The 14,163-nt window shown below is 38.6% G+C and overlaps 2 protein-coding genes and 1 long non-coding RNA gene across 13 annotated transcripts in view; 2 read left to right on the top strand and 1 right to left on the bottom strand.

Moving 5' to 3' along the window:
• The window catches only part of LOC132137673 (calmodulin-regulated spectrin-associated protein 1-B-like), a 41,446-nt gene extending 40,608 nt beyond the window's left edge, over window positions 1-838 (top strand). For all 5 annotated transcript variants that reach the window (XM_059547616.1, XM_059547615.1, XM_059547614.1 and 2 more), the window contains one exon: window positions 10-838. In XM_059547616.1, the coding sequence (XP_059403599.1) occupies window positions 10-306 (297 nt within the window). In that variant the 3' untranslated portion in view covers window positions 307-838. The remainder of the gene's footprint in view (window positions 1-9) is intronic.
• A 44-nt stretch (window positions 839-882) lies between these two features.
• On the top strand, window positions 883-9,848 carry LOC132137662 (uncharacterized). Its single transcript, XR_009431995.1, has 4 exons — window positions 883-2,170; window positions 2,256-2,359; window positions 2,953-3,473; window positions 9,540-9,848. It is a non-coding gene; the product is annotated as an uncharacterized LOC132137662 (long non-coding RNA).
• Window positions 9,849-13,504: 3,656 nt separating this feature from the next.
• LOC132137591 (potassium channel subfamily T member 1-like) overlaps window positions 13,505-14,163 on the bottom strand; it is a 101,546-nt gene continuing 100,887 nt past the window's right edge. For 5 of the 7 annotated variants that reach the window (XM_059547610.1, XM_059547607.1, XM_059547611.1 and 2 more), the window contains one exon: window positions 13,505-14,074. In XM_059547610.1, the coding sequence (XP_059403593.1) occupies window positions 13,957-14,074 (118 nt within the window). In that variant the 3' untranslated portion in view covers window positions 13,505-13,956. The remainder of the gene's footprint in view (window positions 14,075-14,163) is intronic. The other 2 variants (XR_009431978.1, XR_009431972.1) reach the window with 2 other exon arrangements.

The following is a 14,163-nucleotide window of genomic DNA, read 5'->3' as shown; positions in this document are numbered from 1 at the left end:
TACTGGTAGGAGCTGGAGAAGTGTGAATCCAACCACTTGATGATCCTCTTCCGGGACGGTGGCTGCCAGTTCAGAGCGCTTTACTCCTATTTCCCAGACACAGAGGAGATCCACAAGATCACCGGTACAGGGCCCAAGAGCATCACTAAGAAGATGATTGACAAACTCTACAAGTACAGCTCAGACCGCAAGCAGTTCACGGTAATCCCTGCCAAGACTGTGTCTGTAAGTGTAGATGCTCTGACTATCCATAACCACCTGTGGCAAGCCAAAAGACCTGTCGGGCCAAAAAAGAGCGGAAAGTGAAGTCCAATGCACTTTTGCATTGAGGCCTGCAATCACTCACCTGCTTCCATCAGAATTTGGATGGAAGAGACACGCTGGACAAACAAACAGGCATGAATTAACATGCACTTCATTTGAATGTTTTTTTGGGGTTTAAATAGTCCTTTATACCCACAATCCTGTAGTCTTGATACATTTTTACATGATACTTTTTTTGGCTAAGTATTTATTAGTTTGGCACTGATTAGCTAGTTTAAATGAAACGCTACCCCCTTGATTGTTTTTTGTTTAATTTGTTTACCCCTTTTTTGTGAGGGATATGCATTTTACTCTTACTGTCTTCAAAACATGTGTGCTGCCTCTGAGGACTGCCAGAACTCAAATTAATGTAAAAAAAAAAAGAAATAGCTGACTTGCCTCTCAACAAATTGTTTTTTTTTTCCCCTCCAAAACATGCTGCTCCTCTGTTGTTGCTGGGACAGTCCGAGGTCTGCATACTTTTGGCCGTCATGCATTGTGGTACTCTGTCTGTTTATTCTGCGCTTTAAAAAAGCAGCTCGACTGTAGCCCGTTTTTTGGAGACACTGGTCCTTTCGATAGGGAGTCAAACAGACCTTGATGTGTGTCATATGCTGTTCTCTTCTCTTCTGTTCTACTCTGTAGCGGCCTCTCCACCGGACGGTCTGTACTATGGTGCACTTATGATCATGTTTTAGTGCTTTTATTATCATGCAATGTAACCATGTTGATGTTGGCACTGGAGCGTTTTTTCATGCAGAAGAGCAGCATGCTCTGTTATGAAGAGTGTTGCTGTAAACTATTTGAATGACAGTATTTAATATATTCGTAATCGGTTACTTCCCTTGCAATCACTGTCTAATTATTTACCAACGTTGAAAACATTCCTCAGTGAAAGAGGTGTCAAACCTGCAGATATCCTTGTGTTTAAATGTTCGAGAAGACTCAGAAAAGCCTCTTGTTTGGCGTCAAGATCAATTGAGAGTTGCACATGCACTTTATTTCTTTGCTCATGAAGGTGTACAGCTGGGGTAGAATTTCAAAGGGCTTACTAAACTATTTTTGCTCCTAAAATTGGTTGTCGAAAAGTGAAGGTACTCTTGTTGTACACTGAGAAACATCTCTCAAACACTATTAACACCGAAAAAGAGCACACTGACAGCCCCTTAATGACTCTTAAACTACTGTTTCCAAATAATTGGTGATAGACTTGTCTGCATTGTTTAATTTTAAATTGCAGTTTTGTATATTATGTGTTTTTATATCTATAAGTGAAAGATTGTATTGATGTTGATCACCTGTTTGTTTTTTTCTTCCTTCTTTTTTTTTTTTAAACACTACTATTCATTCTTGGTCATTTAATTCCTTTAACATACTATTATTTATTTTAAATAAGACTGAGAATTAATAAATATTTCAAGTCAATAAATTCATTCTCAATTTTTTTCCCCTCATTTATTGTCATCTTTCTTCCACTTTATTTTTACACTTTAACACCTCTTGCATTTTTCAGTAAGTTAGCTTGCCTCATAATAATGAATATTAGTAACAAGTGTTGAGCATGGTACAAAATTGACTTTACATTAATTTTCATGTCATCAGTTGATCAACTGACTGCAAGAAAAGATGGTAGTTTAATTATGTGTGATCTCCTGATGGGCGTCCCAACTTTTGTCAACTGGAACACCACAGGCTGTGCCTCATCGACGAGCACTGTATCCTTGACAGTCCACTGAAGACATATTTGTATCCTGGCAACGGCAGTTTATCCTCAGCGGGGGCTTTACAAGTCAGGCATTCGGTGGATGGATGCTCATTAGACAGGAACTCCGAATATCTTGTTATTTGATCTTTCTCAGTATGCGCGGTGAGTATTATTGCAATCTGATTTGATGTTGGTTTCAAAATCAAGTGAATTGTGATGTAAAAGAATGTTTCTTTTTTCCACCTAGCTCTTTTTATTTTTGTGGCGTTCCAGTGCATACTGTATGTGAGGCATGGTGTCAGTCCTGTATATACACAGAAACAGACTATGTTTGCAAAGAGATCCCAAAAGGTAGGATGGTCTGAAGACACTTAATGTTCATAAAAAGAATGTGCGTGTTATCTGCCAGAGAAATATGTCAGATAAATGTCAGCTATATGCAGATATACCAATAAAAATTGGGATTTTAATAATTTTGGATAATTGCAGTTTAGATGAATAAGAAGTGTTCACTCAAAAATAAAAGTTGGCACAGTTTACTCAATTTCATGTCATTCCAACTCAAAGGACTTAATTAAAGATCTTTTGAACTGTGTTATTGCTTCACTTTTACAAACGGTGAAAGTGAATGGTGACAAGCGGATGTCAAGCTCCTGAAAGGACAAAAAAAAATAAAAAATAACAGTGATCCATACACCTCATGCACTTTATTCCAAGTCACTATACTACTGCTTTATGTGCAAAACTGACTTAAAGTTAAGTGGTTCACTGGAAATCTTGCCTGAGCTGTGGTCACCATTGACTTTCATAATTCAGAACAGTGTAGCATGGATATTCTTCCCAACATTTTCTTTTGTGTTCTACAGAAGAAAGTCAAAAAGGTTTCGAAAGGTGTGTTGATGAGTAAATTGCCTTTAGATGAACTGTCACTTTCCCCCCTCTAGATTATCCTGCTGGGTTGACCTCTGTGATTATCTTTGTGAGTGGTTTAGGAGAAATCGGCTTGTCTGTGTTTAACAGCACAAATCTGACATCTGTGAACAGTCTGACTAAGGCAGACCAAGGCATCACAGCAATAGGACCGCAGACCTTTGATAAGTTTCAAAACCTCAAAACTCTCAATTTGGACAATAATCATCTCTCCCAAGTCTCATCAGACTGGTTCAGCCATCAGGTTACACTTGAGAGACTCAGACTGTCAAATAATAAAATCACTACACTGGATCATAATTCTCTTGATGGGCTGCCAAACCTGCTCACCCTAGACTTGTCTCAGAACCAGATTCACACTCTAACCCCAAGCAGTCGTCTTGGTCTCCGTAAATTGAGGCAGTTAGACCTCTCCAACAACTGACACATTTGAGTATGGATGTGTTTCTTACACTTAACAGCACAAAGATCCATTTGGATGGAAATCCTTGGGACTGCTCCTGCTCTGTTAACGACTTTGCCAAATAACTGAGAAGTAAGCATTCATTTCCATATTGTACTTTTTATCTAATGCTACTGAAATATTCAATATTACTGTTTTACTGTATATTCTTCTTTCAAAAACATTAAAGGGTTAGTTCACCCAAAAATGATAATTAGCCCGTAAATTACTCACCGTTAACCCTTTCTGTTTTCAGACCAATCCAGTCGGAATTCTATTAAAAATAGTATTGATCTTTAAAGCTGTTTAATGTAACTCAGCGCATCAGCCCAAAAAAAGTGAAATTGTGTCCAGCCATAAAAAAAAAAAAGTATCTCACATGGCTCCAGGGGTGAGCAAATGCCTCCTGTAGTGAATCGATGCGTATTTGTAAGAAAAGTAGTCATATTCAAAATGTAATAATCAGTTTAATGTTGCTTGCGCCAACAGGTGTACACAGAAGCAGCTCCGGGAGGATGATGTTTGAGGTCAGCATTGCGCATGCACTGATGAGTCAAGAAAACCAACGTTTGTTAACAGGAGCAAAGCAAAATTTCCTTACTTTAGCAAAGGTAAACCATTCTCATCTTGGCTTATATCGAAATCCTCTGACATTCTTCTTTACAAATCCTTGTTTTTTTGTACTTCTAATTAGTGACCGTTGTTTTGTTTTCGATCTCTCACTTGTGAGCAGCGCATGCGTACAGCCAACCTCGTACATAATTTCTCTGGAACTTCTTCTGTGTACAACAGTGAACACAAGCTACGTGATTATTACATTTTGAATGTGGATATTTTTCTTACAAAAATGAATCAAGTCGCTACAGATGGCCTTTGTTCACCTCCTGGAGTTGTGAGAGGCACTTTTTTTTTTAATATGGATGGGCGCTTTCTAGGGGTGTAACGGTACGTGTATTCGTACCGGACCGTTTCGGTACAGGGCTTTCGGCACGGTGCACGTGTGTACCGAATGCAATATTTTGTTTGCGGAACATATACATTTTCGTGTTTCCAAACGAACATATTAAGTGGCAGAAGTCTTCGCGTTCAGCGCAAATCCCGCCCTGCAGCTGATTCTAAGGCAGGTGACACTCTGGCTGCGTGGCGTGAGTGTGGCGTTTCTACTGTTTGTCAGTTGCGTGACACCTGCTTCGCATTTTCTGTGTCTTCACACACCAGAATCGTGCCTGACGCGGCGCTGGCGCGCTGCTGCTACTGTAATATGACATAGAGGGAGACCGCCGACAGACCAGGATCTTGTCTTCACGACAACAATATCTATACTTCATGTTGAGCATAAATATAAAGCCTACTGATAAAGGACACCGTCAACAGTTTTGACGGCAAAATAGACTATGTTTGACAGGTGCAATATGCCAGTGTGTCACCGGCCTAAGGTTTTCAAAAGGCATCACGCGAGTGTGAACATCACTACAACTAGGAAAAAAAACGATTGTAATTTAAACGCAGCTCCCGTCGGCATTTAAAGGAGTCATGACCCACAATTTTCACTTTTCCACGAGAATCAATGTATGTTATGATTGCCTAACGATTATACACTGGCCGGGAAGCCGATATTTAAACGTGAAGCGTTTGTTTACCTCAGGGTTTGTAAAATAGCCCACGTGCACGCGCACTCAAATACGAGATTTTGATTTCTTCCCCGTCTTGACGTCAAGACGGGGCAGGATATACCATATATGGACACCGCAGCAGGAAGCTTGCCCCTTCCCCTCTCCCCCTCATATTCAGTCGAGAAAGACGCTGGAGTAGTGCACACGTGAGTTGCTCTGTGGTTGACTGCCAGAATCAACATGTAAATGTGTTTTCTCTACCAAGAACAGACCTAGCTATCAGAGACCAGTGGATTAAATTCATTTTTAATGACGCGGTTCCTTCAACCCTTCCACTGGCTTATCGTTACGTGTTTGTGCTAAATATTGTACGCCGAAATCCTTCACAAATTTGGGGGAATATCAGGCGAAGTTGGCATCTAAGCTCGGGAAAAGCGCCATTCCAACAAAATTCCCTGCAATTGAAACGGTAAGACTGTGTTTTTATTGCTCTACTGTGTGTAACAAACAGCATCTAACTGCTAATGCAGCTATTGTATGCTATTGCGTCTGTCACTAGACAAATAAACGAAAGACTGGAGGTGAAGTAATTATTTATGTTCCCTGTAAACGGACTGCAAAAACGGACTTTTGACTGTATTATAATGATTTCTTAATTCAGAATATGATCAAGATTGTGTAGGTTGATGTGTTCGGGGAATTTGCCAGTTAATAATAGTAACATTTAAAGCCCCTTAAATGAACGAAATGACTCGAAAAAAGATTTGTTCATTTTGATGAACGACTTTGAACAAGGGAGTCTGGCGTTGCCAGATTGGGTGCAGGGGCGCCCCCAAGGGGTGGCCAGGGGTGGCCACGGCCACCCCTGTATAAACTCTGGCCACCCCTGCGGCCACCCCTAGGATTATTTACAGTGGGTCCTATTAATTTAAATGCAAAATGTAAATTCACAATAGTTTAAGAAGTGAAAAAAAAAAGTGCAGCACCTGCTGCAGCCACAGTTTTGCGTCTCTGAGCACAGGGCCGGCCCGCGGTATAGGCAAATGCTAAGGGCGCCACTCATCCATAGGGGCGCCAGAATGAGTGAACCAGTGAATTTTTATTTTTTTATTTTTTTTTACATATATATTTTTTTATAATAGGCTACTATTTAAAAACCATTCATTCGAAATACTACCAAATAAAGCAAAAAAAAAAAAAAAAAAGTCAGGCTATTCAATCTTCCCCTATCCATCGAGCGCTTGAAGTGCGTCAGAAACAGAGCGCGCGCGATCAGTTGTTGGTAATTTGTTGTGTAGCGTGCCCGACGCCGCATCCAATGTAGACAGCACTGCTTTTGTTAACACACAGCTCGTAGAAACGGGCCTGGCAGCTCGCGCCAGTTCTAGACACGGTGAAAGTTTCCTGATTGCGACGGAAGGCCGAATTTACATGACACATTATAAATGAGCATAGTCTGCGATAGATACAGTGCCAAAAAGAAGAGAAGAGGATAAAGACAGAGGTAAAGAGATGTAGTGAAAGAACAATTTATTGCATAGGAGTAAGATACTATAATTTCATGGCAGTTATTTTTACCTTAAACTTAATGTTAGCAGTTGTTCTGAGTTCTGAGTCCCCAGACTGTGATTTTGTACAATCATGTCAGTTTTAAGACGCATTTTTTATTATCACTTTTTTTTATTAATGTTTTACTCTACAGTTGTGCAGGGGATACAGTACAAGCCAAAAGTTTGGAAACATTACTATTTTTAATGTTTTTGAAAGAAGTTTCTTCTGGTCATCAAGCCTGCATTTATTTGATCAAAAATGTAATATTGTGATATATTACTACAATTTAAAATAATTTGTTTTAAAGTATCATTTATTTCTGTGATGCAAAGCTGAATTTTCAGCATCATTACTCCATTCTTCAGTGTCACATGTGACATCCAGTCTATCACATGATCCTTTAGAAATCATTCTAATATGATGATTTATTATGAGTGTTGGAAACAGTTCTGCTGTTATATATATATATATCATTTTACCTGGCGCCCCATGCATCACAGCCCATTTCACCGCATGGGGCGCCAGGTAAAATCTTTCCTAGGGCAGCAAATTGGTCAGGGCCGGCCCTGTCTGAGCAACATTAAAGTGTTTCGTTCCTGAATGAATCAACCGTTTAAATGATTCGGTTCAATCGCAATGACTCACTTATTAACAGTGACTCGCTGCACCTATTGGCGGTTTTAATTTCACATTTAATGGAACCTTTTCATTTTTTAAATAATTTCAAACATCAGTTTTCAATGTTTTATCTTTAAAATATCAAAACATTATTTATTCATTTGTAACTGCAGGTTAAAGTATTCCATGTTCCACGGAGCTGCATTAAACAGTGTGTAAAAACATCTAAATGGCACTTCAGATGCAGCTTCTGTTTTATCTACATTGCAAAGATCAATTTTGTTGATACTGATTGCATTTGCTTGGTAACAGCCCAAATGCAAGTATTTGACCTAAAATATGGTGCACACTTTTAGAAACAATGGTGTAAAGGTAAAAAAAAAAAAAAAACTCAGGTGTCTGCACAATTAAAAATAAGATATCAGCACAATAACACTCAGCAAAATAGTGTAATTATCGTTATCGATAAAATCCTAGAACTCACAGAGATATAACTTTTTGTCTATATTGCAAACCCTTATTTTTTTTTCTTTATTTTAATGTGCCACCCCCAAAATTTACTGTGGCCTCATTTGGCCACCCCTGTTAAAATTTTCTGGGGGCGCCACTGATTGGGTGTTTTTTCCGCTACATATTAAGGCCGGTTTACGGTGTGTTTTAGGTGGGTTTTCGCCTGGAAGGCTTTATAGAAATCTGGCATCCTACTGAACGAAGTTAAACTGAGAGAGCATGGCGTTCACAGACACCAGAATGAACGACTTCACAGTAACGTTCATCAGGCAGTAATGCGGTACGTTCAGTTCAGTCCAAAACATGAACGAGTTCATGAACTATCGTTCAATGAACGTGTCCAGGCACAACTCTGGCGGGAGCATTAGCTTCGAGGTATGGGGAATGGCTGCTAACGTACTTTGCAAAAAACAAATGACTGAGATCATCATGAATTCGGTTATTGATTATTTATTGCCTAATGCTTACATGAGGCCCCGTCTAGTTTGTGTGTGTGTGTGTGCTCACGTCTTATATTTGTGTGTGTGTGCTGTGCTCACGTCTCATATGAGTAACTTTATGTGCGTAGATAGTTCATATACATGTATGTGTGACTAGTACTTAGTATATATGCAAGCGTTTTTCATATGTGTGCGTGAATGAAGTTTGATTTAAGCCCTAAACGGCACTGGCCGGGAAGCCGGTCGCGTTCATTCACAACTTGCGCCATGATGTCAGTTTGTAATGATATGCTAAAGCGTTACCTGCGGTGTCAACCCCCCTCCTTCCTGCAACCAATCAACATGCCCCTCATTTGCATTATTATAATGACCGTCCACGACAGCCAAAATATCGCATCAGATCTCGCGAGACAATAATGCCTACAGAGATAAGGGTCTGAGGAGCTCTGTGCTTATTTTTTTTTTTCCAATTTTCTTTTTTAGAAGGGCCTGAAAGACTATAATACAGCCGTAGGTATCCAAGGTAATACGAGGGTATGACTCCTTTAAACAGACCTTTGCTCTTAATTCCGATCGGGCCAACGCAATAACGAAATCTGAGCAGGTCTAAAAACTAAAACTGTTCATGCTGCACTTTACACTTTGAAAAAGTTATATATATTTTTAAATATGAGCAGGCCTACAAGCTGGGATTGGTAATGCTGCACTGTAATCATAGTTATTTATTTATATTTTTCATTATATTTTATTATATGATATTGGTTTGAGACTGAGAGTATTTTATTTAGTGGAGAACTTTGCAGCAGTATTTTATTTCTTATTCTTTTTTAATTTTATATATATTTTATTAAAAAGTATTTAAAAAAAATACAAATTGTAAACAAATTGTTAAAAAAAAATTATAGTAATAAACAACCTGCAGTTTAATGTTTGCATTTCTTTCCCTTACTGTACCGAAAATGAACCGAACCGTGACTTTAAAACCGAGGTACGTACCGAACCGTGATTTTTGCGTACCGTTACACCCCTAGGCTTTCTATTTAACTTCTTTTGGACTGATGCATGCAACAACCGTTGAGTGGCCTTAAACAGCTTGAAAGATCAAATAAAAAATTTTCTGGATTCATCTGAAAGAAGAAAGTCATATACACCTAGGATGAGTAATTTCTGGGGTAACTTTCATTTTTGGGTGAACTAACCCTTTCAAAAAAATCGTAGAACTCTGAACTGTATATTAACAATGTACATACAGGCTTATAATAATTATTATTCCTTACATTTATATAGCGCTTTTCTAGGCACTCAAAGCACTTTACATTGTCAGGGGGTATTTCCTCAGCCATGATCGATATGAAATGCATCGAGATTATGATCGATAATCTTAGTTTTTGGGTGGAATGTTAAGTGACTTTCATAAATGCATGCAGGTCTGCAGAATGCTTCTCTTCTGGAGAACGAGATGCAGGTGTGCTGTAATAGCCCTCCTGATTTGAAAGGGAAGCCAGTATGGCAGGTCCCAGAGTGTAAAACCCTCACAAAAATGAGCTCTACCACTGTGAGCCTGACCATTGGAAGTCCTGACACCGTGAACCCTGCCACTGTATTAATAACCAAACCTCTTACAATCGAACACTCAACTTTAATCATTTTAATTGGTAGGTGGAACTAATTGATTTCCCAAATTCAGCCCTCATATCCAGGAGCTTATTTTGTGGATGACTAACCTTTTATTATGTAACCAGTGGTACTCTGTGCCAAATCTGAAATCATAAGAACCAGTGGATCAACTGCAAAGTGCAATGAAGAAGAAAACGGAAAAGTGAAATCTGAAATTGTTAATAAAACAATCATTCCCACAACAGAGGTGTTACTTAGGACCAACCAAATGATGGTTGGAGATGAGAAGACATCACAGATTTACCATATTTATTCATTAGGGACATATGAAACCAGAGATTCTATTAAACGAGTGAGATCTGTCGGGCCGGACCTGTGCAGGATGGAGATGTTTTCTAAAGTGACAGAAGAAGCCGGATCAAGTGTGAACCAAGATGTTCTTCAGCAATGTGTGGAGAATGATGTGTTGGATCACCTCAATGAGTTGACCATTGAAGCAGGAAGCAGTGACGATATTCTCCAGGTAAAACATGTCACATCCCAGGCTGAGGAGACTGGTGAAAACTTGCTGTACCTCTCGATTGGTGCTGATCCAGAAAACCAGATGTCTGGGGTTGATCAGAATACTGCGAAAGGAACATCTGTACCTTCAAGACCCATTTGGCGGGTACTGACCTGGCCTCCAACTGTGGCCCAATGGAAGAAGCAGTGGGCTCAAAATCAACAAGTGCTTAATGTGTTCCCTCAACTAATATTTGTAACAGGTTGTAGGCATGACATCAGACCACTTCATCATAGAATTTCTCCTGCAGTCCTCCCAACCGGTCCACAGTTCAATGCACAGGAGTTTCTGCCAGAAATAACATCCCCAATAGAAGATGTCCAGGTCACTATTAATGAGGACACTTATGGGGCAAGTCTTGAGTCATCCAATCATGAAGTCCTGCCTTTCAGTGCACAGGAATGCTTCTCTGATTCTACTATATCACTAAGGGAGGATGGCAGAATTAATACAAATGGGGAAACATGGAGGTCAGGTCTTGAGTCGGCCATCTTTTCCAATTTTCGAGACTTTCAGAACTCCCAAATTGATGAAAGCGAGGACTGCTCTGAATTGTTCAACATTTGTAATCCATCTTTTGGTGGTAGCAAGTCAAAACCTGCTGCTGGAGAGGATATAAACAACAAAGATGATGTTAAGAAAATACAGAGCATGAAAAGAAATACACACAGCGTTCACCAAAGTGAGCAGGTTGCATCAGAATTGCAAAAGCAACCCAGGAGAGCAGAGAAAGCTGCACAGAGAGCTCACAGAGACCGACGAGAGGGTCGGATGCATGACGGCTCTGACTCAAGAGCGCCACCTTCGGGAGATTCGCCAAAAGATGAATGAGTATACATTTATAGACCTGCTACACGAGGTGGTGGAAAATCATGGCCGCTGGACTCGGAAAGGTGGAGAAAAACACAAAAAAACAAAAACAAGCTCAAACAGAGTCGTTAGGTGTCAGAAGTATGTTACAAATTATATGTATGTATGTGTGTGTGTTGTGGTGTCTGTGCCACAAATGTAAAAAGAAAATTTATGTAAAATATAAAAACAAAAATGAAAGATTAAAAGGGGTTAAATAGATATCAAAGTAATCAGTTCTTTAGTTCTGTGAAACCTGCAAAACATTGTAAAATGTGCAAAATCTTAAATTAAAATTTAAATTAAATTAAATGTATGCATTTAGCAGATGCTTTTATCCAAAGCGACTTACAGTGCATTCAGACTATCAATTTTTACATATCATGTGTTCCCGGGGAATCGAACCCCCAACCTTGCGCAGGTGCTCTACCAATTGAGCTACAGGCAAAATATGATAATGAATATGTTATGTAAAAATCTACCTGGCACTGTATGTAAAGTATTTTCTATAACAGACTAGAACAGACATTTGGTTTCACAATTGACAGATTTTTACTGCTTTATTAAATGCTAAATAAAATGTGTGAATCTACAGTATATATCAACTGAGTCAAAGTCTATTTGTAGGAAAATACTGGCACATTTCTCTGGCTGCATGCAGCATTTATTGGTTCATTCTTACATGTTAGTACAGACTTCATTTAAGAAATTGTACAAAAAGTTATACGTTTAATGTATTAAGCACAATCCAAAAACAGGAGCCAGCAACTGTAAACATGGGTCTCTGACACATTTGGCAAGATAAGGGCATGCATGGTCCATGTTTTTCTAAAACTACTGGAATAAATAAAGAAATTTGTTAAATCACAGCAGCTTTGATCAGCTGATCAAGATATAGGTTTTATATATTTGGGAACTAGTAAAAATAGAAGAATTTGCAGGCGAATATTTTTTTAACATGCACATTATGCATATCCTTTCCAATTATGGCTGGAAATTTAGGAAAACATAAAAAAAAAACAACAACAACAAAGCAATCTGCATGAGAAAACCGTGACTGATGGACAATGTAGGTGGCAATATCTTTACGCAAGCAAAACACCCCCACTTACTACTGACAGGTTGTCTTGTCTTGGAGCTAAGCAATAAACTGATATGCCAGATCAATAGAAGCGAAATAAGGCAGAAAATGCCTTAAATATGCTGTAAACATGAATACAGATTTATAAAGTATTTTAAAAAACAAAACAAAAAACAATAGCTACAAAGATTCCCATTTCATTGCTTTTACTGTCATCTATCGCATTTCTTTGTGGAGACAGACAGGTAAGAATGATATGGGAGTAACTCAGCCTTAGCTACTTTGCGCAAAAGTGGGCATTCACATTTCTGTTCAATAAGAATGAATACATCTGTTTGTTAAAACTAAAAAGATTAAAATTCAAGCTTTCCATGATAGCTTTAAATGTCAGCTCCATTTACTGATGGAAATGGCAAATTAACAATGCAATGTCTTAATACAGAAGGCAAAAACAAAACACAAATTTAAATGTATTGTGAAATGTCAAATTTGTAATCTTTTCTTTATGTAGTTTAAAGGGTTACTATTTACTGCTCTATCAACAGAGCTTAGTGCAATAAAATCGGCAAATTCAAATGATGTTTCCCTCATGCACTCACTATATATTTATATAGACATATATAGCTAATATATAGCTATACCTTTTTGTCCAAAATGAGCGGTAACATACATTGTGCACACTGAAATAAAAAAAATTAAAGTAAATGAATAATTTTAGAAATGCAAATGTATTTTAAAGTGAAAGAAAAAAAACATTTGTTGGCTAAATGCCACCGAAAAACAATAGTTACCAATAGTGCATATTAAATCTAACATTTTCTATTGTATGACCCAAACATAATTCAAAAGTTTGACACCAAACCTGTTTTAATATTGATCTTATTCTTATTAACATTTGGCATCTCTTCAATGCAATTGCTGCAGAATAGGTTCCGTTTTTTTGCTGCCAATTTGACATCTTACGGCAAAGAACTTGATCTAGCTTCTAAACCGGTGTATGGTAACATTTGTAGTGATAAATGACAGTGATTTACAGTAAATCATGGTGTTCAATCACATGTAAAAGCTTCAGCTTGAGATGAGCAATTTCAAATCTAAAACCCTTTGTGCTTTGAGGAATAAAACAACAAAATACTGTGAAAGTCACTGAGCATGTAAAATATGTGGCCAACTTATATACAAATATATATTAATATATACTATATTCGTGCTATAGAAGTACAAAATATAGCACTGATGTAAACTAATTTTGTTCAATATCATACTGAAATCTTACTGTCCACTCGGGTTAGCTGACTGATGTAATAGTTGTTTTTTTTTCCTTCTGTCTTTAGCTGCCCTCTTAAATACTGCTTTAAGTAATGCTTCTGATATATACTGCCCTATAAATCCAAAGTCCTTGGACAGCTTGTTTGGTCCAAACTGATTCAACACTTCACACTTGCACTGAGCCAAGTCTCAAATACAAAAATGTAATAACCAGCCACATTCAGAGAAGTCTGAAATGTGCCAGGAGATTCTGTATGTCTGTGTCATAGAAAAGAGGAATCTGTAAAGTGTTTGAGTTCTACAGTTACAGAGCTATTTGGCTTGGTTGGGCAGCTTGGGTTGTGAATGTGTTGGCACATGGGTCGTGTCTGTGTGGTCGGTTGTGTGTCCTTTCACTCTTCATGCAGCCTGAAGTAGCTCAAGACGTAGGAGGGAAGGAAGGACGGTTAACAGGAACTTCTAGTTCCTACAGATGGGTCTCATCCCTGGTCTCAGGTCCATAGTCTTGACGTAGCTTCCCTCCGGCCGGAGCCCCTGGGAGATTCTCAGGGACGTGTGCCAGCGGATCAGAACGGATTATGTAGCTAGAAAAGGGTGGAAAACAGGTTGTATGAGTCTCCCAAATGAATTTCCAGTCACATTTTTCTCCCATTTCTCTTAACAAATCAACTCG

Source organism: Carassius carassius, chromosome 4 (genome assembly GCF_963082965.1).
Source record: "Carassius carassius chromosome 4, fCarCar2.1, whole genome shotgun sequence".
NCBI classification, from domain to species: domain Eukaryota; kingdom Metazoa; phylum Chordata; class Actinopteri; order Cypriniformes; family Cyprinidae; genus Carassius; species Carassius carassius.
Note: the sequence above shows the minus strand (reverse complement) of the source record. Positions and strands in the feature narration are given on the sequence as shown.